The sequence below is a fragment of the Prionailurus viverrinus genome, chromosome X (assembly GCF_022837055.1).
Source record: "Prionailurus viverrinus isolate Anna chromosome X, UM_Priviv_1.0, whole genome shotgun sequence".
Taxonomy (NCBI): domain Eukaryota; kingdom Metazoa; phylum Chordata; class Mammalia; order Carnivora; family Felidae; genus Prionailurus; species Prionailurus viverrinus.
The window spans coordinates 40,047,414-40,072,394 of record NC_062579.1 but is presented as its reverse complement, the minus strand read 5'-3'; the positions used below and the strand labels follow the sequence as shown (position 1 = coordinate 40,072,394).

Below are 24,981 nucleotides of genomic sequence, written 5' to 3'. Positions count from 1 at the left end.
AAGCAAAGAAGTAGCGGGAGAGGCAGGCAGAAAGAGAACTAGAAGAGTACAACAACTCTGCGGCCAAGGGAGGGAAGTTTCAAAAAGGAACTCAACTGTCAGCAGAACCAAAAAGGGAAAAGGGGAGGCCAAGAACATGGCAGTGCAGAATTCAGATCTGAAAGAGGCTACTTAAAAATCATAACCTTCTCCCTCCATTATGTCCCTCAATCTTTGAGAGAACTGAGGTCCAGAAAGGTTAAGTGGCTAGCTAGACGGGTATTGGTAGCTAGATGGGCACAGCAAAGAAGTCCACAACATGTTTATGGACAGGCTAGCAAATGGATCCAGTGGAAAGGAAGAAAAGATACCAGAAGAAAAGGGGGGTAATTGGATAAGGAGTACCTAGAATAGACAGGAAGAGAGGAGAATGAAGACAGAAGCAAACAAAAATAATACAACTTTCCCTCTGAAGCTGGATAATGTGTTTCCTTTTCCATTTGGGTTGTTAGATAACAAGGTTAGGGGAGTCACTCAGAGTACCTGGATTTCGCCAGAACTCCACCTTGGCGCCTTTCCCCTCTCACACCACACACATACCCTAGGCTCCATTTACCATCTATACATGAAAGATTCCCAAATCTCTATTTAAGCCCAAACCCTCTCCTAAGCCACAGGCCCACAGGGGATGAATTTCTACTTGAATATCTATAGCCATCCACGCTGAAATCCCCATCCACAATTCTACTCCTGCTCCAGTGCTCTCTGTCTCAGTAAAAGGCCTCGCATGATGATTTTAGGCATATTATTAAACATCATCTCTCATTACATCTTTGTAAGCAAGATGAAAAAAAAGCATCTGTCGGATGACAGTAAAGGTAGAGTCACAGCTGCTAGAACAGCCTTACCCGGTAAGTGTCCATTAATGAATGGTAAGCTGCTAAGTCTTCAATTAGCCTCATTTAGTTCTATGCCAAGTGTACCAGACACCTATAGGTAACCCTGAATAATGCCTACCTCCTTGTGTTCATGTCCTTATATAATCTCTTTGCCTTGAGTGTGGGAGGGACCTGTAACTAGCTTCTAGTCAACAGAATACAGCTAAGGTAATGAGAGGTCACTCCCATGATTAGGGTGTGTGTGTGTGTGTGTGTGTGTGTGTGTGTGTGTACATACATACTGTGTACATACATACAGTAGTTCCCTCTCCCTTATCTATGGGGGATATGTTTCAAGACCCCCAGTGGATGCCTGAAATCGTGGATAGCACCAAACCCTATATATACCATATTTTTTCCTATACATACATACCTATGATAAAGTTTAATGTATAAATAGGCACCACAAAAGATTAACAACAACAATAAAAGACAACAATTATAACAATATACAATAAAATTTATGGGAATGTGGTCTCTCTCTCTCAAAATATTGTACTGTACTCACCCTTTTCTTCTTGTAATGATGGGAAATGATAAAATGCCTACATGACGAGATGAAGTGATGTGAATGAATTTTGACAACATGTCAGAAAGAAGGCATCTACTTCCAAACCAAGTTGATCTGGGAAAACTGAAACCACGGTTAAGGGGGGACTACTGTATAGGGGATTCCTTCTTGCTAGCATGACACAGACTTTATCCCTTGTTTGCCTGAAAGCAAGCTGCTGTGAAGTACCTCTGAAGAGGACCATGTGGCAAGGAGCTACAGGTGGCCTCTAGGAGCTGAGGGCCTCAAACCTCCAACTACAAAGAACTAAATTCTGCCCAAGAGCTACATAAACTTGGAAAGAGATGCAAGCCTCAGATGAGATTGTGGTCTCAGCCAACATCTTGACAGCAGCCTGAGAGACTGAGCAAAGGATCCAGATAAGCCATGACAGACTCATAAGCCATGGAAACTGTGAGACAGTAAGTGGGTAGTATTGTTTTGAGCCACTACAGTTGTGGTCATTTATTATGCAGCAATAGAAAACTAATAGACCAAGCAATATTTTGTTACTTAGATCAAAATATTTATGAGGTAAATATGATAATGCTAAACCTAACAAGAGGAAAAAGAAATATAAATTAACTATGTTAATGTTCAAAAAGAGTAAAAGCCAAGACAGAAAAGTTTTAACAAGGAGAAGAAGAAGACGATGACAGACAGACACACACAAGCATGCGCGCGCGTGCATGTACACAAATACTTGGAGAATGAAGTAGGCTTTGGGCTCATTATGAGCTTATAGTAAGATGTAGTTACCAAAAACCCAATGCTATTTGAGACCATATGAACAAAGTATAATGTACAAAACAAAAGTAAAACGGTCTTATTGTGCCATATGAACTGGTCAAATCAAATTAATAAATATTTCCTGCATGCCTCCAAGGCATTAGGAAGAACAGAGGGATGTATATGTTCCTGTCCCTTGAGTATTTTTTATGGTGTCTGGGGAGCTAAGATAAACATATTAAAAAGTTAAATCATAATAATTTAAAAAGCAGTTTAAGACAACTATAGAAAAGATGTTATAGAGCGGGCATTAGAATTCATCTGGCAATTAAAGATGTTAACAGAAGCAGAAGACAACACATCGTTTACCAATATTATCATTATTGTGTTGCCAATATAATATAAAACTGAGTGTACTCAACACTGGGATTCAATTTCACATTACTGAGCACAAGCGTTGAAATTTCGAAAATGTGGAGGTAAAAAAAAAAATTCCAGCTCTGCTATTTTGGAGGCTTTTTAGTGACAAATAACATTACATTTTACAAATAAGTACATGTGGGCAAACAAAGATCAAATAATTTGTTCGTGACTATAAGTCAGTAAGTCAATTGTACTCAGAAACAGGTTTTCTTTTTTTTAATTTTGTCTGACAAAGAGAGAAAGCACACACACAAGCAGGGAAGGAGCAGAGACAGAGATACACAGAATCCAAAGCAGGCTCCAGCCTCTGAGCTGTCAGCACACAGCTGGACCAGGGCTTGAACTCACGAACCATAAGATCATGACCAAAGTCAGACGCTTAACCAACTGAGCCACCCAGGCGCCCCAAAGCAGATATTCTCTGAAGTTTGGAAGGCTAATGAAAACTCACATAACCTTTCTAGGTTATGATGGCTGCTTTTGGCTACATGATGTTTTCACTAAAAGAGTTTAAAATCCTGAGTCACCGGGGCGCCTGGGTGGCACAGCCGGTTAAGCGTCCGACTTCAGCCAGGTCACGATCTCGCGGTCCGTGAGTTCGAGCCCCACGTCAGGCTCTGGGCTGATGGCTCAGAGCCTGGAGCCTGTTTCCGATTCTGTATCTCCCTCTCTCTCTGCCCCTCCCCCGTTCATGCTCTGTCTCTCTCTGTCCCAAAAAATAAATAAACGTTGAAAAAAAAAAAGAAAAAAAAATTTTAAATCCTGAGTCACCTTTTACTCTTCTCCCTCCAAAGCAGAGCAGTAGTCAAGGTTTGTCACTTCTTCCTTTGTGGTGTGTCTTCCATTTATCCCTTCCTTTAAACCCCCAAGGTCAACATCTGACATCCAGACCCTCATGAAGTTCTACCTGCATCTCTTTCAGCAATGTCCTAACTAACCTCCCGGTTTCCAGTCTCCAGTATGTCCCTCCCATCTGTCTTACATAGTTCCAACCATGGCATTCCCTGCTCCAAGCCCTTCAACTGCCCCCATGCTCATAGAAGTACGAATCTCTTAGTTGGGGGGCCACAGTTAGATTCAAGTCCTGGCTCTATCACTTCTTAGCTATGTGACTTGGAACATCCTTTTTCTCATTTGTTAAATGAGGTTAATATCAACTGCCTCATATGTCCTGGTCTATCTGGTTCAGCCACTGTCTATGCCTACCCCATCTGATTAGCATATGACTTCACTCTGAGAAGTGCCCTAGTTATGACAATAAATAATTCAGTCAATAAAGGGTTGTTAGAAGGATTTAATGACACGATGTATATAACAGGCCTGGCATGATTTTTTTTCCCATTCCCTCAAATGCCCCTTATACTTTGCTGCCTGAAATCATATCTCTAACATCAACAGCTATAGAAGAACCTATCTCATACTACACGGTCTACCTCAGATGCTCCCTCCTCACATTTGTCTGACTTCTGTGGTATTCTAAACCTCTCTTATAATGTATATCTAACACTAGCTTGGGTCGTGGTAATTGGTACACATGCTTTAACTGCCTCAGAGACTAGCTGTGGGGAAGACAGTGTCTGCTTCTCTTTCCTCTTAGTTGAACATGTGACACCTAATAGTGTCGTCCACACATAAGATACTAAATGACTTAAACTTAGAAATAACCCAGAATTTTGGCCACCAAATTGCATTTCACTCACCCATCAACTGTTTATTTAAGCCTCTGCTTTCTACACAGGGCAGCCAAGCACAGGCTCTCGGCGGATACCAAGTCCAGCCCACTCTCGGCTCAGGGTCTTCTCTTTTTAGAATATCTGGTTTCTTCTCCCAGTTCCTCCCTCATTTATGCCAACTCCAAGCTAGGGCCATTTCTAACAGCTTCTCTGATCATCAGCAAATCTTCCTGTCTGCTTCTCTAAGCATAACTTCCAGGTCCAGGTTCAGGTTCAACCTCAAACCACACTCCAGGCAGCACCTCGGGCTCTATGTTTCCACAAGCAGGAAATATCGCAAAAATTAAACTCTGAGTCCCTTTTTCTACGCCAATCTACAACCTGAAATTACTGAGCCTTTCTCCTTTCTCACAGTTGTTCCCATCATTCCAGTCTCTGCCACCTGCCCAATTATACATTGTATGTGTACAGTTATACATCCAAGAGTAAAACTTATCTTGCTTCTTAATCCACTGGCCACAATTCCAAATATTAGCAAACCAGGGCCAGTTGAGAGGCTAGGGACTCTGGTCTCTACACACACAGCTGAGTAAAAGAGTTATTCACTATAGCAAATCCAGAGGACATTCATTTGAACATTCCTTTTACTTCTCATATCACAGGCAAAAGTGGTCTTTTTGGTGGGGGGAGTGAGCTAAAATGAGCTTAAAGCATTTGAGGGTTTAATCAAGACTTTCTTATGTAAATGGAAGGCAACCTGTATCTTCTTCATTTCAAACATAAGACTATATCTGTATTCCTTGTCAGGACCTTGAGCAAAAAGCTCAAGGAACTGTAGCCCAGCATTCCCTTATACAATATTTAAACAAGTTGAACAAGAACAACAACTATTTATCCAGACACGAAAGACACTTAACTGCTTAATTGTGGCCTAGAATACAATTACTCTGCAACTTAGGTATTAAAATACCTACATATCAAAACTAATGACACAATTAAAATTGCTTCATCAAAAAAAAAGAACAAAGAAAAAAATGAATAAAATCATGATTTTTTTCACCTAATTTTCTCACTTACTTTCTTAGCATTAAGCTTTTTTTTAATGTTTATTTATTTTTGAGAGAACAAGCAAGCGAGCAGGGGAGGGGCAGAGAGAGAGGGGAAACAGAGGATCTGATGCGGGCTCTGCGCTGACAGCACCAAGCCCTATGTGGGGCTCGAACTCACGAACTGTAAGATCATGACCTGAGCTGAAGTCAGTTGCTTAACCTACTGAGTGACCCAGGCACCCCTTAGCATTAAGCTTTAACAAAACCACAGCCCCCCTAAGCCCCCTGGCCATGATGATTCCCTGGCAGCTTTCAGAGGCCCTTGATTTGCCCAGACTCTGCCTCCTATACTTCAGACCTGACCTCTCACCTCAGCCATTATTATACCTTTTATTTCTTAGAATAGCATCAAGAAAAGAATCAAGTGAGGTACAGGTTTTATTCAAATTGTATTACCTAAAGGCATTATAGCTTGTTGTAAACAAGTCAAGCAATATAGAAAGGTATCGGGTGAAAATGAAAACCCCTACCCCTGCCAATGCCTAAACTCTAAGGTAACAACTGCTGTTTCTCATCTATCATTCCAGAAAATGTCTATGCATATGTATATACAAACTCATATCCATCTACCTTTTACCTCTCCCCTTCTTTCAGTTGTACGGATGGGATCATACAATACCATTCTGTACCTTTTTTTTCCATTTAAAATGTATCTTGGACACCACTCCCTATCATTATCTATAGATCTACCTCATTCTTTTTCATAAAATGCACAGCATTCCATTGGGTGCATACATACACCATTATTAATATAACCAGCCTCTCATGACGGACGTCAAGACTGTCAGTAGTGAAAATGGAGCAACAATGAAATGACTAGCATCCTCATAAAAAGTGACTTTTGTGCACTTCCTTCTTAGACTAGATTCAGAGACAAAAGGTATACACATCTTACATTTTCATAAGAACTTCCAAACTGCCCCCCAAGTGGGCTCTAATACTTCCTCTGACTCTGTACAGAAAGGGGCTTTAAAAAAAATTTTTTTAATGCTTATTTATTTTTGAGAGACAGAGTATGAGCAGGGGAGGGGCAGAGAGAGAGAGGAAGACACATAATCTGAAGCAAGCTCCAGGCTCTGAGCTGTCAGAACAGAGCCTGACGCAGGGCTCAAACGCATGAACCGTGAGATCATGACCTGAGACAAAGTCAGAAGGGGGCTTTTAAACCAATCACCTCGTCTGAAGTTTCTGTAGCTCAAATAAGGAACTAGATATTTTAACACAAAAATAGCAAAGCCCTAATGATTTTGTTACATTTTTTATTTTAACATACTCTGGAAGCCAAATGCCACAGTTGGTGGCAGCCTCACCTTGCTGTGATTAACCTTGCCCTTGTCCAAATGCAAATTCAGAGGGTGCCATTCCACAGAATTAATCCAGCTCCTAAATAATGCATTCCTTAGGTTCGGAGATTTACTGAGTGAATTTAGCACAGAAGAGAAACATACACTGCTCCTGGTAATTTATCTCTAACATATAATGGTGTCACATAAGGTGGTTTTCACTCACCCATAATTAAAGTCACTGGCAATGCAGGGGCACTTTGAATATGTACACCTCAGTATATCAGAATATTCATGGTATGGGATGATCTGATTGAAAGATTTTGCTACTTTAACAGAGAATCAGGTTTTTTCCAATGATAGTGAACATCTGTAAGCGTCACTGCACAGAATCTAGTGGACCACATCTAGAATAACACTTGTTTAACATTGTGTATGTTGCAAAGCACCTTAGCATATTTTACCCCATTTAATCTTCATGACAATCCTGGTAGGAAGGCAAGGTAATTATTACTCATTAAACAAAGATTCCATGAGCACATAGTATGTTCTGGGTACTCTCTGTCAGGTAGCTGGGATGCAAAGATGAATGAGGCCCTCCCCTCATTCACTGTTGCCCTGCCCCATGCAATTTATCCCTGAAGCCCTAACACTGCACTTAGGATACTGAGTAACACGGCCTATAAACCTTGTGTTACCAGAGCACTGCCCACCCTTCCAGTTCATCCCAATCCCCTGTATATCTCATTCATGATTGTCCAGCCACAATGGACCACCACACTGGAGAAGAATCCAGGTTCTTGCCACCTCAGGGATTTCCACTTCATTTCCTCTCCCTGGTATGCCCTTCCACCAGCTCTTCACCTAGATAGCTCCTATCCATCTTTTGGCCTCTGCTGAACTTGTCACTTCATTTCAGACCCCTTCTCCCAATAAATTCTGCCTCACTTATTCTTTTTTTTTAGAACTTTACTTCATATCATAATACTTCATACTGAAATGTTTGTGCATATGTTTGAATACCAGCTCCCCCACATGACTGCAGGGCTCAGGAGGGCAAGAATCATGGCTTTTGTGTTCATTGCTCTAACCCCAGCACCTATCCAATGCAGTGCCTGGCACACAGCAGACATGAAAACAAATGTACTGAACAAATACAGCCAATGCCCTCAAGACGTATACGAGAGAGCGGGGAAACACGCAAAGAAGGGAAAGGCTAATTTTACCAGAGGATGGGCAAGGTTTCAGGAAGGACTACAAATAGAGGACCCTTAGCTGATGGTGGAAAGTAGACATTTGCTAGGAATACGATCTAGGCCATCAGGAGGCGACTGCAAGCAGAGAAGGGCAAGGGCTGTGCAGTGCGTCTCAGACTTTTGGCTTTGATATCTGGGTGGATGGTGCACATTCAATGGAGAGAGTGAGGCTCTATTATTATTATTTATTACCAGGGTACAGAACCCAAGGAAAAGAAGGCCTTGGCAGAAAATTGAAAATTCGGATGGCAGTGATTCCTCTGCCCACCTGCTTCTTACCACTCTTAAGCTAAATAGGAAAAACCATGACTTCAACCTAAGAATATTCAGTGTTGAGCTGTAGGTGGCCGCAGGCCAGACCAGGGCAGTGGAGGGTGGTGTGAGGACCAGAAGACTTAGCACACACAGGGCCAGGAGAGCTCTCTACATCTGAACACTTTTTTGACCAGAAGATGTCAATAATGTAATGTATGGAACTGTCAAATCACTATATTGTACACCTAAAACTAATATAACACTGTATGTTAACTAACTAGGATTAAAATAAAAACCTAAAACAAATAACAGTAATAATAATAATGGAATTTAGTGTGCTTATCTTTTTGTAGGGGGGTGCAGAAGAAGGAAAGAAAAAGATTCAGTGTTCTGAGTATCTCACATGCTTGGTAATACCTATTTCATTTCCACCAGATAGACCCTTTCCTGAATTTATTTCTAACTGCTCTATGTTGCAATTTCTGGGTTGCTCTTCATGGAAGTAGTCCGGGCAGAAATCCTAAATACATATAAGAAAATGCTACCTAATGCCTGAATGGTATCGGGTTGAAAAGCATCAAAATAAGCCATTACTTAAGGGGGTTACCTCATCCTATTAACTCCTCAACAGCTTCTCTGGTTTGGCCACAGGCCTATAACAGAAAGTAGGAAAAATAAGAAGAATCTGGCATTTGCTGCCACCAATAGTGAAACTTTCTAGTCCCCCCTCCCATCCTGCCACACACAGAACAGCATTACATGAAACAGGAAGCTTTGAATCATAATTCTGGTTAAAACATAACCTCTAGTTTATTTCAAAAATGCCAACAGAGTGACAGGAAAAAAAACCCACCTTGGAACCCTCAGTGAAAAAACAATTCTTTGGGAAGAAAAGAACCCTAAACTTTTCAAAGTAGCAATAATGCATAGTAGGGAAAGACTAACGTTTAGCAGAAAATTATAAAACATCCAAGCCTAGGGGAGGCAGTACAACTGCAGTAGGGCTAAAGAGGCAAACAGACTGGCAGAGAGAGCACACTAGGCAGCACTGATTATCAGTAGCCTGGGGCATTGTCCTGGCTCAAAGCACCATATGACAGCTATGATATTCACAGTTTCCCCGGGCCTCAGTTTCCTCCTTTGTAAGATGAAATGTTTGAAATGGATCACCTTGAAAGATCCTTTCCTGTTTAAAAACATCCCTTTAAGGGGTGCCTGAGTAGCTCTGTCAGTTAAGTGTCCGACTGTTGGTTTCAGCTCAGGTCATGATCTCATGGTTTGTGAGTTCGAGCACTGCATCGGGCTCTGTACTGATAGTGGGGAGTCTGCTTGGGATTCTCTCTCTCCTTCTCTCTGCCATTCCCCTGCTCACTGTCTCTGTCTCAAAATAAATAAACTTAAAAGAAACTTTTTTTAAATCCCTTTAAGAATATATCGATTTTTTTTTCTGCTGCGATTATAATACAGTCAGAATAGCTACAACAGGTGAACATTTTGGTGATTCTCATTCTCATCTACAATCATGTGAGGCAAATATTGTCATATACTTTTGCATATTTTAATAGCAAAGGTCAACATTTGTGAGTGCTTAACCTGTGCCAGGCAGTGTTCAAAGGCTATATATGTATTAACTCATTCCATCTTCCCAATAATCCTATGAGTAGGTACAATTATTATTAACCCATTTTGCCGATGAAGAGAGTGAGGCACAGTATATAAAATAACTTGCCCACAGGTAGCAGTGACAGCGAATACACAAACCCAGGGAGTCTGTCTCCAGAGACCGCACTTGACCCCTGATGAGACAATTGAGGCTTTCAGAGTTTAGGTACTTTGGCCACCACCTGGCAGGGCCAGGTTCAGATTCAGGTGTATCAGATTCCACGGTCCATGCTCCTTCCACAACTGTATGCTTGAGAAGGAATGGCTGGCTCTTAGAGAAACAGAAATCTTCTGAAAGATCATGTTTGTTTACCTCCTATTCATCCCCACCTCTTCTGCCCCACTGAGGAGTTGTAGAGGCAATAGTGAAAAGAGATGAAGAATTCTTTTCTTGTACCTACCATAGTTGAGACACTATGCCAGATAAAGAAAAAAAAAGGGGAGGGTGGGTGCTCTGCTTCCTTACTCCTGCTCTAACAACATGATTTTTGTTTAAGAGCCGTGCAGATACTAATGTTTTGGTCAACAGGCAGGAGCAGATGGCTTTTCCTAGATGATGGTGGTCCAACTATCAAGCCACACAGCTATCCAGATTTCACACTGAAACTCTGTCTCCAACTCACTAACTGCTTTGTGATGCTCCCCCAGCCCCCATGTGTTAGCTAAATCACCAGAGTGTTTAACGATACACTGTGATGTGCTAAGAAAAAAAATCTGTAAGGTTGAAATGTACTTCCTTTAAATCTGAGTTTCTCGTTGCAACTAAGTTTTATTACAGTTTTCCTCTGTCTTATTTTCATGCTTATCCTGGCATATTTTGCCGCCTCACCTCATTATGTAACCTCCACACGAGAGTAAGTGTAATTTCCCAATTTTTGCATAATCTCTCTGCCTGTCCCCACTCTCACTCCCAAAAGAGTTTCTGGAGTCAATAGGAGAGATGGCCAAAAATTACAAGAGGACTTGAGGAAGTATTAATAGCAAAAAAAAAAAAAAAAAAAAAAGAAAAGAAAGAAAGAAAAAGAAAAGAAAAACTGCTCTGACCAAACCCTTGGGGTCTTGGTTTCTTTTTTTTTTTTTAATGTGGAGGAGGGGCAAGGGGTACAAAGTGACTGAAGCAGTTGTCCAGAAGCCCACACAATTCACTCCTTGTTGGGGGCACTATCATTGCGTATCTCATTTTCAAATAACTCATTTTTATTACAAAAGTAATACATATTCATCATATAAAATTTGGAAAATAAAAGAATGAAAAGGGGAAAAAACAGAAATGCATCCTACTGTCTTGAGATAGCCACTTTAACAACTTTGGTTCCTTTCCAGGGGCACCTGTGTGGCTCAATCAGTTAAGCGTCTGATTCAGGTCATGACCTCATGGTTCCTGAGTTTGAGCCCTAAATCGGGCTCTGTGCTGACAGCTCAAAACCTGGAGCCTGGAGCCTGCTTCGGATTCTGTGTTTCCCTCTTTCTCTGCCCCTCCCCCGTTCATATATTCTCCCCCCCACTCCCCCCCTCAAAAACAACTTTGGTTCCTTTCCTTCCATTCCATATTTATCATTACATCCACAGGTATATATGTAACATGTAAACACAGAGACACAAAGAACTGCACACTTAAATTACAAAGATGGAAATGGCATCATCCCATATACTCTCCCACTGTATCATAATGATTTTCCTCAGCATTGGTCTTCATATTTAATGGCCCCATATTTTACTATATGGACCTTCCATAATTTACTTACATTCTCCTACTATGGAAACTGTGTCTTCAGTTTTTCACTATTATAAACACAATAGCATATAAAAGCTGTGCACATATATTGGATATTTCCTTCAGAAGTTACACTTTTCAAAAATTAGTGAGGAATCCATGGTATTTACAGAGAAATTGGAAGATACAAGTAAGCAAAAACAAAGTCAATTCTAATTTCTTTTTTAAATACTTTTGTGCACATCCCCTCAGGTTTTTCTTATTATACATACATGGACACAAACACATATATTAAAATGGGGTCATATTATTAATAAAAAAAATAAGTTACTAATAATAGTTACCACGTATTGACTACTTACCACATGCCAGCCACTGTGATTTTCTCATATTTATAACCACCTTATATGTTAGCTCAATGGTTCCCAAACTTGTCTACACACTGAAGTCACCCAGGGAGCTTCAAAAACCCTGAGGGCTGCATCCAGTCCCTAAGGACTGAGGATTTTAATCGACTGGGTGAGGCCTGGCCTTGAGAGGGTTTAAGAGATCCCCAGGTGATCCTACTGGGTGTTGGGAACTATTAGGTTTGCTGCTATTTTATCCCTCTCTTACTAACATGGAAGCTGAGGAACACTCAGGTAATAACTTCCCAACATTACCCAGTTGATAAGGCTAGGATTTCGATCTAACCCTAAGCCCAGAGCCCAGACTTTTTTCTTTTCTTTTTTAACTTTTTGATGTTTCTTTATTTTTTTGAGACAGAGCTTAAGCAGGGGAGGGGCAGAGAGAGAGGAAGAGAGAAATCCTAAGCAGGCTTCGCACTGTAACTGTTAGGAGATCATGACCTGAGCCAAACCAAAAGTCGGACACTTAACCAAATGAGCCACCCAAGGGCCCCTCCCAGACTTTTTTTCCTATTTGAGTATAGCTGACACACAATGTTACATTATTTCAGGTATACATTACAGTGATTCCACAAGTCTATACATTATGCTGTGCTCAACATAAGTGTAGTTACCATCTGTCACCATGCAATGCTATTACGATACCATTGACTATATTCCCTACAATGTACCTTTCATCCCCAGATCCCAGGCTTTTAACTACCGATAATCTGGGATATGATTCCCCCCGCCCACCACTCATATAACATCATATTATGAACCTATTATTTTTTTTTAACATTTATACATTTTTGAGAGACAGAGTGTGAGCACAGGAGGGGCAGAGAGAAGGACACACACACACAGAATTGGAAGCAGGCTCCAGACTGTGAGCTGTTAGCACAGAGCCTGATGCGAGCTTCAAATTCACAGACTACAAGATTATAACCTGAGCTGAAGTCAGACGCTTAACCAACTGAGCCACCCAGGCACCCCTGAACTTATTTCTATGTAGAACTCGGCACTAATCATTTTTAGGAATGATTATACATTTATAGGAATGATACATTTATAATCATTTGTAGGAGTGATATACTATTCCACTGTATTACTACATCAGAATGCAAGTGTTACCAATTTTTCCCACTATAGAAAATGCTGCCATGAATACCCTTATTGACACACTTTTGTGTACATCCTTAATTACTTCCTTGGGATAAATTCCAAAAAAAATGCTGGGTCAAAAGGTAAACGTGTTTTTTAAAGCTTTTGATAATGCCAAACTGACATTCCCACCAGAAGTGCAAGAGAATGCCTGCTTCCTCATGTCCTTGCCAACACTGAGTTTTGTCATTCCTTTTATTTATTTATTTATTTATTTATTTATTTATTTATTTATATTTCTTTTAATGTTTATTTTTGAGAAAGAGGGAGAGAGACAGAGCATGAGCAGGGTAGGGACAGAAAAGGGAGACAAAGAATCTGAAGCAGGCTCCAGCTATCAGCACAGAGCCTGACGCGGGACTCAAACCCATGAACCATGAGATCATGACCTAAGCTGAAGTTGGAGGCTTAACCGACTAAGCCACCCAGGCGCCCCTGTCATTCCTTTTTAATCTTTGCAAATTATATTGGAGAAAATGGTATGCCATCTTAAATCTCCTTTCAACTACCACTGAGATAGAACATTTTTTCACATTTATTGGCCACTTAGATTTCTTCTTTTATGTATTTTCCTATTCCCAACCTTGGCACATTTTTCTAGTCAGATACTTGTATTTTTCTTATTGCTCTGAATAATGAGTCTTGTTGCAACTGCTTCCAGTTTTGTCATTAACTTCACAGGTTTTGCAGGATTTTAAATTTGCATATAGTTGATTATATTAATATTTTATTTATTACTTTACCTTTGATATTATGCATACAAGTACCTTCCCTACCCCAACACTATATACTCTCCTATCATCTCTCTTTTTCAAAGTTTTCATTCTTCAATGTAGCAGTGTACATGTAATCCAAAAAGGATTACACATCAGAACTGCTTACAGAGTTTTGTTTTTTTGGTTTTTTTTTTTTTTTTTAATGTGCAGGTCCTAAGACTGAATTCCAATTTGGGGAGTCTGAGACCTGAGTAGGAATAGTTTTTAAAGCCCCATGGACAACTCTGATGCACCCTCTCCTTTATTAAGAAACAGTAGTTTCATCTTCTAAATTTATATTGGTGTCATTTTTTTCCAAATTACTTCAGCACATTTGTTAAATAAATGATTTTATGAATTTGAAATGCTACCTTTATCCTAGTTGGCAAGTTCCATGAGAGTAGAGACCATACCTATTTTTACTAACCATTGCACCTCTAGGGCTCAGCACTGTGCCTGGTGCACAACTGGTACCTAATAAATGATAATTGGGGAGCGCCTGGGTGGCTCAGTAAGTTAAGCATCCGACTTTGGCTCAGGTCATGATCTTGGGTTCCAGCCCCACATTGGGCTCTGTGCTGACAGCTCAGAGCCTGGAACCTGCTTCAGGTTCTGTCTCCCTTTCTCTCCGTTCCTGCCCTGCTCATGCTCACTTGCTCTCTCTCTCCCTCAAAAATAAACATTAAAAAAATTTTAATGATAATTGAATAAATAATACCTGATAATATGTGTCCAACCTCATCCAACCCCAAACTGGCTAGTTCTCTTGTCAATAACTTCTTGACAATTAGATCAATAAATCTGATGGTATTAATGATGACCCTGAGTTATCAAAAATACTAAATTATGCCCAGGAGGCTATGTTTAAAGCGGCCAGGAAATATGTTACAGGGCTTCATCAAATGAAGTCAAAATAATAATGTTGGCCATGTTTGAGGGGTATGGGAGTTCTGATAAAACTCTCTGTGGAGGAACTAGATACCACTGACCCAAGAGACTAAGGAGGATTGGCTTCTTCTAGCTCTTAGAGTTCCTTAACTACCTCCAGAAACTGACTCCAAGCTTCCTTGAGCTGAGTATAGACACACCCATTCCCTCCTCCGAGCCCATGGAAAAACTGGAATAGGGAACCAGGACACCTGGGTTTTAGTCCTGTCACCACCATCAACCTGTTTGAGCATGGGCATGTCACTTTACTTCTAGGGGTTGGGCTAGATGTTTTCTAAGGATCTCTTCAGATCTAAGCCTCTACCTAAAGACTCAAACAGACTACCACAGGGTAGGGCTTCCAAGGACAACCTGAAATTCCCTCAACAGAACAGGGTCCCAGGGTCACCCCAGGATATAGCAAAGTAATAGTGACAATAATAATGGTGGTTGTATAAGTAGTAGCAGTAGTAATAGTAACAACAGCAGCTACTGATAAATTTTAATGAGCACGTATTATATGCTGGGCAATATTCTAAATGTCTTACTAATAATAAAGGCACACATTTACATGGCACGTACTATGTCCTAAGTGCTTTGTATATATTAATCTTCAAAATGACCCTATAAGGTGAGTTTTATTATTATCCTCATTTTACAGAGAAGGGAACTGAGACACAGAGAGGGTAAGGGACTTGTCCCAGGTCTCACAGCTACCAAGTGATGGACCCATCAGAGTTGAACCCAAATCTGTATTTTTAACTATTCTACCATAGTGCCAGCCAAACTATCATTGTCCCTATTGCTTGTCACTTTAGATGTTGCACATAACAAAAAATAAGTTGCAATTACTTATATGGAATACTCCCCTATTCACTAATGCTAAGAAAATGTGGTTTTACTCCAATGTCATGTTTTTTTAATTTTTTTTAACGTTTATTTATTTTTGGGACAGAGAGAGACAGAGCATGAACGGGGGAGGGGCAGAGAGAGAGAGAGAGACACACAGAATCGGAAACAGGCTCCAGGCTCCGAGCCATCAGCCCAGAGCCCGATGCGGGGCTCGAACTCACAGACCGCGAGATCGTGACCTGGCTGAAGTCGGACGCTTAACTGACTGCGCCACCCAGGCTCCCCTGCTCCAATGTCATTTTAAGCAGATCCGATTTTAGGGCCTGAGAGAACAAAATATATGATTTATTAAGAAAATACGACAGGGGCAAAAAATATATATGACAGGGATACCTAGGTGGCTCAGTCCGTTAAGTGTCTGACTCTTGATCTGGTCCCAGTTATGATCTCACCGTACATGTGATTGAGCCCTGCATCAGGCTCCATTTGCTGAGAGCACAGAACCTGCTTGGGACTCTCTCTCTCCCTCTCTCTCTGCCCCTCCTGGCTCACACATTCTCACTCTATCATTCTCTCTCAAAATAAATAAACTTTAAAAAAGAAACTATGACATTTTATTAAGAATTGGTATTCACTAGAATGTTTTTATTAGAAAATAAATAAATCATTAACTACTAATGGTGTTTCCACTAAAGAGAAAAAACACAAGCTCTTTATGCATCATTAGGAACAAAATTTTAGATCCCCACCTTCACAAACTTCCATTCCAAACTTCCAGCACCACCTTTTAATCATGAACCTAACAGCCCATAGGTGTCTCAAACAAAAGAAGCCAAACCAAAGTCAGTACACTAACTCCCCACCATCCATCCCCATATGCTCTTCTCACATCTTCCCGAGGCTAGGTCCCCAATCTCGGGGACTGGCACCATCCGCCCCAAGCACCCAAACTGGGTGTCAACCCGGGCCCTGTTCCCCCCACATCTGGTCACAGAACATTTGTAGAATTCATCCTGTGCTCTCTATCCTTGCTGCCCCCGCTTCTGCTCAGACTCCCAACTCCTTCCCTCAAGTGCTCTACCAGAAACCTCCCAACCAGCTCTTGGCTTTCTTTCTCTCCAGCTCCAACTCCACCTCAACACTGCGGCCAAAGTAATCTTTCTGAAACAAAATCTGATTATGTTACTTCCCTGTTTAGAATCTTTGTCTCCCGGATAAAGTGTAAAATCCTTCCTAGAACATACAAGGTCCTTTATTATCCGGCCTCCAACTACCTTCCCAGCTTCATCCGAGGTCGTGGCCCACACATCTCACACGAGGCAAATGGAGCAACTTGGAAGTTCCCAAACAGTGCTTCTCTGTCTGCCCAGAATGCAATTCTCTCATTCGCCCATCTGGCAAACTCCCACTCATTTTTTTTTTTTAGACCAGCTCAAAACTCAGAATTCATCATGCCTTTCTCTGGGCTTCCATCACATTTTGCACCTCTCCCTATTCTAACACTTAATTTAACCTAACACAATCGTTTGTCTATATGTCTGCCTTTCCCATAAGAGAAGGAACCCTCTAGGGCTCTGTGTCTTATTCACCTCTGTATTATGTTTGTTGAATGAAAGAATACCTCGCGATTTAAACAAGAATTTCCAAACTGCTCCTGATAAACGTCCAAAGCGAGTGATACAAGCCAATTCCCATTTCAACAAACATCTTCAAAGTAACAATCCTCATACATCAAAAATACATGTTGCATTTGTGTGCCTTCGTATTTGAAGCCATAACCAACAGGAGAAAGTTTTAACAGATACGTTAGCAACCAACAAACCTACCTGATGAATACCTATAGCTATATAACTTCTTGCATTCGACTCCAAGTGGTTCTTAACCTTTTCTGGGTCACAGACCAGTCTGGGTAGTGTTTGTCTATCATTTCTTAAACCCACGCTCCTTTTTGAAAAACATAAAAATCCCACACATCCCCAGAAATTCTGATACTCCCCCAAGGACATGACCCTGAACCCCACCAAAAATAAAAATAACTTTGCAGGTGGTAGGAATTCCTAGGTTCACAAGAGATGTAAATCCATCAGGTAAGACACCACCGTTGAGTTTTGCTCTTGGGTAGTTCATACTATTAAAACGGGCATTTTCCTTCCATCACCAAATATAAACACTATAACATTAAATATGCTTAAAGTCTTTACTGGGAAGAGGAAGCCAGGGAGGTGCTGACATCTGTCTCCCCCACCATTGAGAACCTTATGATAAGGAATTTGCAGGAAACAAATGAAAAACACAAATATGAAAAAAAAATCGTGTTTCCTCACACATAACCCCCACAAGCACATGTTCGAAAGAAGGGAGTTCTTTCAAAAGGCTTCTGGCATTACATTTTCTTGCTACTACCGTCCCCCTACCTCTCCACCCCTACTTTAAAATAGGTGAAACTTCTAGGTAGCAGCAACTTCTTTTTAATTTTATTTTTTTATTTTTTAAAATTTACATCCAAATTAGTTAGCATATAGTGAAACAGTGATTTCAGGAGATTCCTTAATGCCCCTTATCCATTTAGCCCATCCGCCCTCCCACAACCCCTCCAGCAACCCTCAGTTTGTTCTCCATACTTATGAGTCTCTTCTGTTTTGTGCTCCTCCGTTTTTATATTATTTTTGTTTTGCTTCCCTTATGTTCACCTGATCTTCTTTTAAATTAATATACTTTTGTCCTTGTGGAGACAAAGAGTTAGAGAAAGGGTTGGCTGGCTGCCTGCCACCAGCTTGGGGGGTTGGGTTGGGATGGAGGAAAAACCAGTTAGAGAAATAAGTTCTGATTTCTTACCCTGCCACATGGCCATCTTCAGCCTTTCTTCTCCCACGCTGGTGTCACACACTTGTTTTCCCAAAGCCCTCCAGTTTTATAAGAAGGCTTGAATGGGATGTAGACAGACCAGCCGCTGTGTGGCCTTGTTTTCTGCAAGAAGTTCAAGCCCTCAACCTGAAAATGTGAATAGCAAAATGAATATCGAAATGAAAAAAAAATTCAAATCTTTAAGAATTACCTCCTGTCCCTCTTTGAACCTCTCCTTCAAAGACATGCAGACATGGGTAGTGCCGAGTTTTTCCCAGCGAAGTACTGCTTTAGAAACATAGAATGGTAAGATCCAGAGTCAGTTACTATTGCCACTGAGTGCTGTCCAATTCTGCGTGAATCACTGGATCTTCAGTAAATGGGTTTCAGAATCTCAAAGGATGCGTGGTTGGATGAGATAAGCATTAAATGTCTTCCCTATATTCACATTCCACAGTTTGGGGAATGAAGAACAGCATAATATCTATTGCCCTCTCCTACCGCCCGCCCCAGCACCCAACTTGCCATTTAAAACTTAGTAGAAAGGAGAACAACTTTTGTAATATTTAAAGTTTTAAAATAGACCCTGTATAGGAATGGAGAAGCAAGCAAGCATAATAAAAAGTTAAGAGCAATGCCCTTTGGGTCGTGGTTCTCTCTGCTTCACTATACTTCCCCACACTTTGCCAATGTCCTAAAAGAAGCATATATTGCTTTTATAATCAGGGGTAAGAAGAAGAAAAGAAAAAAAATAAAAATAGAATACTAATTTAAGTACTACCAATTAATTCAGCTAATTCCTAAACTTAAAAAGTCAAATTCGGTCTTAGGACAATACTATTTGCAAGGATATGAAAGGAGCTAGGAATCAGGGGGACAAAAACATAATGTCTGACTACTTCGTTTGATTCAGAGGCTTAATATATTAAACGCTGTGCTTCCCATTTAAACAAGTTCTTAATAAATTGGTCTTCCTTATTTAGCACCCAAGTCATCAGCTTTTTCTAAGCAAAAGACCTCACGTTTTTTACTTGGTCAACATGAAAGTAGGTTGCTATTTCCATAGCTTTTACACAAGTAGCACCTCCGCCCACGAAATGAAAGCTCTAATGCATGCATGAAGACTAATACGAACTTGAGAGTTATCATTTGGGTCTTCCTTGATGACTTTTGTTTAAGGAAAAGAATGTAAATGTGGACACTAGCCCCAACAGCACCAATAGAGGGGGGGAACCAATGCTTTGGATAAGCAAAGGTTTGCGAAAGTCCAAGAAAACTTAGGAAGTCCCAAGTCCAAGGATGAATTCACCAGGAAAAAGCGCTACGATGACTTGTCTAGAACCCCGGACAGTTTGTTTTGGTTTGCCCTTTTCTTTCTCTCTCTTTCTCTCTTTCTCTCTCTCTCTCTCTCTTATTTCGCGTTAAGTAGTGGTCCGCGCCTCGTGGGACCAGGAGAAATTTAACATCTCTGAAGTCAAACCCGGGTAGTTGCTAATAAATGTATGAAGTTTATGTAAAGCAGATTCTTACTGGCTTTTTATGCTCCACACTTCAGGATTTCCCTCACTTACTCAGGGTAGCTTACACTGACTTTATCACACGGGCACACGTACAATTTCGCTTAGCACTCCAGGAAACTGATTTGCTCTGAAATGTTAAGAAACGTAAACGTGCATCAATGTGAAGGTAAAGCTTTCCCCTTCAGGGTGAAGGCGCTCAAGCGCAAGCCTGGAATGTCTGGAGAGAACCAGCAACCCGCGCTAAGTGGGAAAAAGGAAAACTCGCCACAACGACTTTTCTGAGAGTCTGGAGTCCACTTCGCTAAGACCCACACCAACCTGCGAGTCCAGAGCGGGAGGAAGAACAGCGGGGCCTCGAAAGAGCTTCACCAGACAAAACCACTCTGCCCCAGTCCTGGAAAGGCGACGCCTGCAGCCAGCCTCCCCCCCATTCAAAAGCGGGACGGGCTTGGCGCCGCTCCGCGAGAAAACTTCGCTGGGACAGCGCAAGGACCCTGGCTCGGAGAATAGGGCAGGGCTCCCGGGAAGATGCCGCCCTGCACTGGCTGGAACTAGCCGGTCTAACTCCTCCGAGTGCCAGGCGGCGGCGGCCGGGCAACGGGAACCCCCCTCTCCGGGGGACCGAGCCATCGGGGGAGCGCTTCCCCTGTGTCGCTGCGCCCAGGGGGTGCTCCGCGGGTGGGCCGGGGGCCGGAGGCCCGCCAAGGACCTGTTGGGGAAGCGACAGCCCATCTGTCTTTACCTGTCGCCGAGGTCAGGGGCGGCGGAGCCCGTCTCGGCCGCCGGCGGGCCGAGCGCTCAGTCGGCTCTGGCGTCCAGTACACCAAGCCGAGCTAGCGCCCCACGTAGCCGGCAGAGCTTCATTCACAGCCCAGCCGGGAGGAGGGGGAGCGGAGCGGGCGCTCGGCTCATGTGACAGGCGCCTCACAAGTATCGGCCAAACACAGCCAAAGTCTGCGCTTGCGCGTCCTACCCGGCCTTCTCCCGGCACCTCTGCCCTGGCAGGGCGGGGGTGAGGCTAGGTGGGAAGGAGGCCGGGCGGAGAAAGCGACATAGGAGGAGTTTCCGCGTGCGCAACCGCAGTAAATCGGCCCTGCTCGCTGCCATATTTAATGAGGACTGGGCGGCCCCTAACCCTGTGTTGGGCGTGCCGATTGCTTTTGAAAGAGAAATGCTCCCATTATGCTTCACTGTTAATAACGTGGAGTGCGATTCTTTGGGGTTTTGTCCTTAGAATGAAACTGTTTATGCCGAGCTTCTGGCCGACAGAATAGCCAGTAGTAATCTAATACTAATTACATTAGCTGACATATTTTGAGCCTCTAATTACGTGCCAGGCACTGTGCTAAGCCCTTAACTCACTTTCATCTCATTTAGTGCCCACAATAATCGCACTGGGGTACGTACTATCATTCTCCGCTTTTATTCATGAGAAAACAGACGCACAGACAGATTAGGTAACTTCTCTGAGCTCACATAACAGGAGTAGGAATAGTGATCAAATATAGTGATGCTTATAACAGTGTACTTGAGCCTCGTTGCAGCACTGGATAATCTACACGGCAGTTTTCCCTATTATCACCATTTTTTTAAGTTTATTTATTTATTTTGCAGCACTGGATAATCTACATAGCAGTTTTCCCTATTATCACCATTTTTTAAAGTTTATTGTGAGAGAGCATGAGCAGGGGAGGGGCAGAGAGAGAGAGAGAGAAAGAGAGAAGGAGGGAGGGGGAGAATCCCAAGCAGGCTCCCTGTGGCCAACGCAAGGCTTTGGATATCACAACTGTGACATCATGAACTGAGCCTAAATCAAGAGTCCCACACTTAACCAACTGAGCCGCCCAGGCGCCCCAGTATTATCTCACCATTTTAATAATTTACTAAACAGAGGCTCGGAAAAGCAAAAATCATAGGTTTTAGTAAGTGGTAGAACTGAGAGTCCAAAATAGACCTTCCTGACGACAAAGTGCTTACCGTAGGATTGAAAGAAAGGCCCCTCATTTTACAGAAGAGGAAATAGGCCAATGGAGTGCATTGACTTATTTAAGATGATCCTAATTAGTTATCAGCAGAACTGAGACCAGAACCCATATAGTCAATCCAGGCAATCTAAAAGTCAGGCTTTTTGACCATTGCAATGAAGAAGACCACGCACAAGAGAAACCATGGGGCATCTAACCAAAGAAAAACAATCATTACAGAATTTGAGGGAAGAGTGGAGTTTAAATAAATTTTAATGAAGGACTGTTTTTTGTAAGCTCAAAGCAGCACTGTGTGAAGGGGTCAACAACATCGAGTCTGGTTTGTGAAATGAACCCAGACACCGGTTTCCTTGGGAACCCAAAGTAAAAAATAGATGTGGAATGTTGTGTCCAGATAGCCCTTATCCGAAGTTCTGCACCTGGATAGGAATTCCAGGCTGCTTCTTTGTTTCCAAGAACCTTACGTCCTCCACACAAATGCGGGATGTTTTATTCTCACTGGCATGATTTCAAGCAGCAAAGTCTCTGATAGTCTATGTTTGTAGAGAACAAAGTTTCTCAGGGAATAAAAAAAGTGGTGGTCACTCAAAGGGAGTTGTTATCATTTTATAGCTGTAGCGTGTCTTTGAGAGAAAGACTGTTCCCTGTTATATTTGCAGCTGAAGTTATCTGTGTCTGATACTCCAGCCTGATGAATGGCCAGATTGTTGCTTTCTCAGTCCAACCTTATTTTTACTTTATCTGGTAACATTTAGTCCCTCCTTGCCTTCAGGCACTCATAGTGTAATGGGTGGGAGGGTGGGAGACAGCCACAAGTTAAGTAGAAAAAATCCAGGGAAAGTTATGCGGACTCCTCTGATAAAGGTAAATCCAAGTGGAAATAATACCTTGTGCAAAGGAAATCACTTATGAGGACGTGTGTGAGTACTCCTGTGTGATTGAAGCTTACAGTAGGGAAGTGTATGGGGGATACAACCAGAAATTCACGCCGAATTTTAGAAGATCCTGAATGTCATACTGAGATTTGTCCTTCATTCAGAAAGTGATTGAAAAAGTATTAAGGTTTTTGAGCAAGGGAATCCCGTTATTGGAACTCCTCTTTAAAAGGGTGAACCTGGGGTGGGGTTCCTGGGTGGCTCAGTCGATTAAGCATCCGACTTTGGCTCAGGTCATGATCTCACTGTTTGTGGGTTCAAGCCCCACATCGGGCTCTGTGCTGACAACTCAGAGCCTGGAGCCTGCTTCGAATTCTGTCTTCCTCTCTCTCTGCCCCTCCCCCCTCGCGCGCGCGCGCGCGCGCGCGCGCGCCCTCTCTCTCTCCCCCTCAAAAATAAATAAACATTAAAAAAATTGTAATCGGGTGATTATTCAGAGAAATGTTCATTATTGTTTTTGTCATTGCAGAATAGAAGAAACCAGAGTTTATTTGCAGGTTTAGCAGGAAGAGCCCCTGGTGAAACAGAAATTGAAGAGGCAAGAAAAGGAGGGGATAGATAGATAATGGAGTAAAATACATGGGATATAGAAATGAAATGCAAAAGAGAAGCTAACCTTGGAAAAGATGTATTTTCCTCTGAGACCATAAAAAGAGAGGTTGCGGGATAGCAATCTGGTTGGAAGCAGACTTGTCATGAAGCTACCTTAGAACATAAATTTATTTGGGAAAGCTTGAGCAGGAGTGAGTGATAATTACGTTCGAGTCGGAGAAGGCTGCAGTACATGCATATTACCACTTGGTGTCGCCACTGGCCGCCGACAGGTTGGAGGGCTCCCATTGGGGACTTTAGGAGCACATTTCAAAAAAGAGTATTTCACCTTTTGTGAAATGCAAAACAAAATAGTAATAGCAGTGGGCTCTGGACCCAGACTTCCTGAGCTCAAAACTAACCAGACTCAGACACTTAATAGCTGTGTCATCTCGTTCAAATTACCTAATTTCACTCTGCTGCGGGTTTCTTGTAAAATGGGATAATAGGATAAAATGTACTAAAAGATGCAAAATAGAAAAGACTAACACTCAGTAAATGTCAACTAGTATTACTATTGATGATGATAATGATGAATTCTCTTTCAGCCTTTGGATCCCCGAGTTTTGCAGGAGCTATTCATGTGGTGAGTAATAAATGCCTATACAGTACCTTGCCGAGTGAAGTGGTTAGAATGTGGTGCTCATGAAGCAAAGTTAATAATTTAGTCAAGAGTTATAGATTCTGGGGCACCTAGGTGGCTCAGTCAGTTAAGCATCCGACTCTTGATTTCAGCTCAGGTCATGATCTCACAGTTGTACAATCAAGCCCTGCGTCAGGCTCTGCACTGCCAGTGCCCTGCTTGGGATTCTCTCTATCCCTCTCTCTCTGCTCCTCTTCCCCCCACTCTCAAAGTAAATAGCTAAACACCTTTTTAAAAAAAGTTATAGATTCTGTTAACTCTGTGTTCTCTTACCCTTATCCTTAGCCAGGCGTCCTACAAGTGTGTGTACATGGTCACAAGCGAATCTGGCCAAAAGAGTGTAGATAAATCAACATAAATATGTCCTCTGCTTTCCCCCCACTTGCGTGGAAGAAATTGAAAAAAAAATGTTCCCACCCTACCTCCCACAACGGTCAACAGACTTTTGATCAAAAGCCATTTCAGGTCTTATAAAGCAAAGAGTAAACACAATGTGCTCTTAAAAGTTAACTATAACAAAAGAATAAAACTGTAAACTTCTCTATATAATAAAAGGTAGCACTTGAATGTGAATTTCGCAAAAGCAAAGGCCCCAGAGCAATAGCTCACTGTGGCACCTAGAATGTCTAAAGCAGCTTTATCTTTAATTTTGAAATTGTCATTGCAAATGTAGACAAATAATTACATGAGTACATAGCCATACGAAGTAGCGAGTGGATGATTATGGTATTGTTCTTATGTATTTGTTCCACATTTTGTTTGAACCCTTCCTATTGTGCCAGGCACTGTGTTAGCCCACAGGGATACA

At 41.9% G+C, this 24,981-nt stretch overlaps 1 protein-coding gene across 3 annotated transcripts in view; it reads right to left on the bottom strand.

Annotated features, from left to right (window-relative positions):
* The window catches only part of CLCN5 (chloride voltage-gated channel 5), a 184,397-nt gene extending 163,414 nt beyond the window's left edge, over positions 1–20,983 (bottom strand). For all 3 annotated transcript variants that reach the window (XR_007148968.1, XM_047844093.1, XM_047844096.1), the window contains exons 1-2: positions 20,762–20,983; positions 18,491–18,646 (exon numbers count right to left, since the gene is read on the bottom strand). Coding sequence is in view for 2 of the 3 variants with exons in the window: in XM_047844093.1 (XP_047700049.1) it covers positions 18,491–18,506 (16 nt within the window). In the remaining variant the exon portion in view is untranslated. The remainder of the gene's footprint in view (positions 1–18,490; positions 18,647–20,761) is intronic.
* Between the last annotated feature and the right edge of the window lie 3,998 nt (positions 20,984–24,981).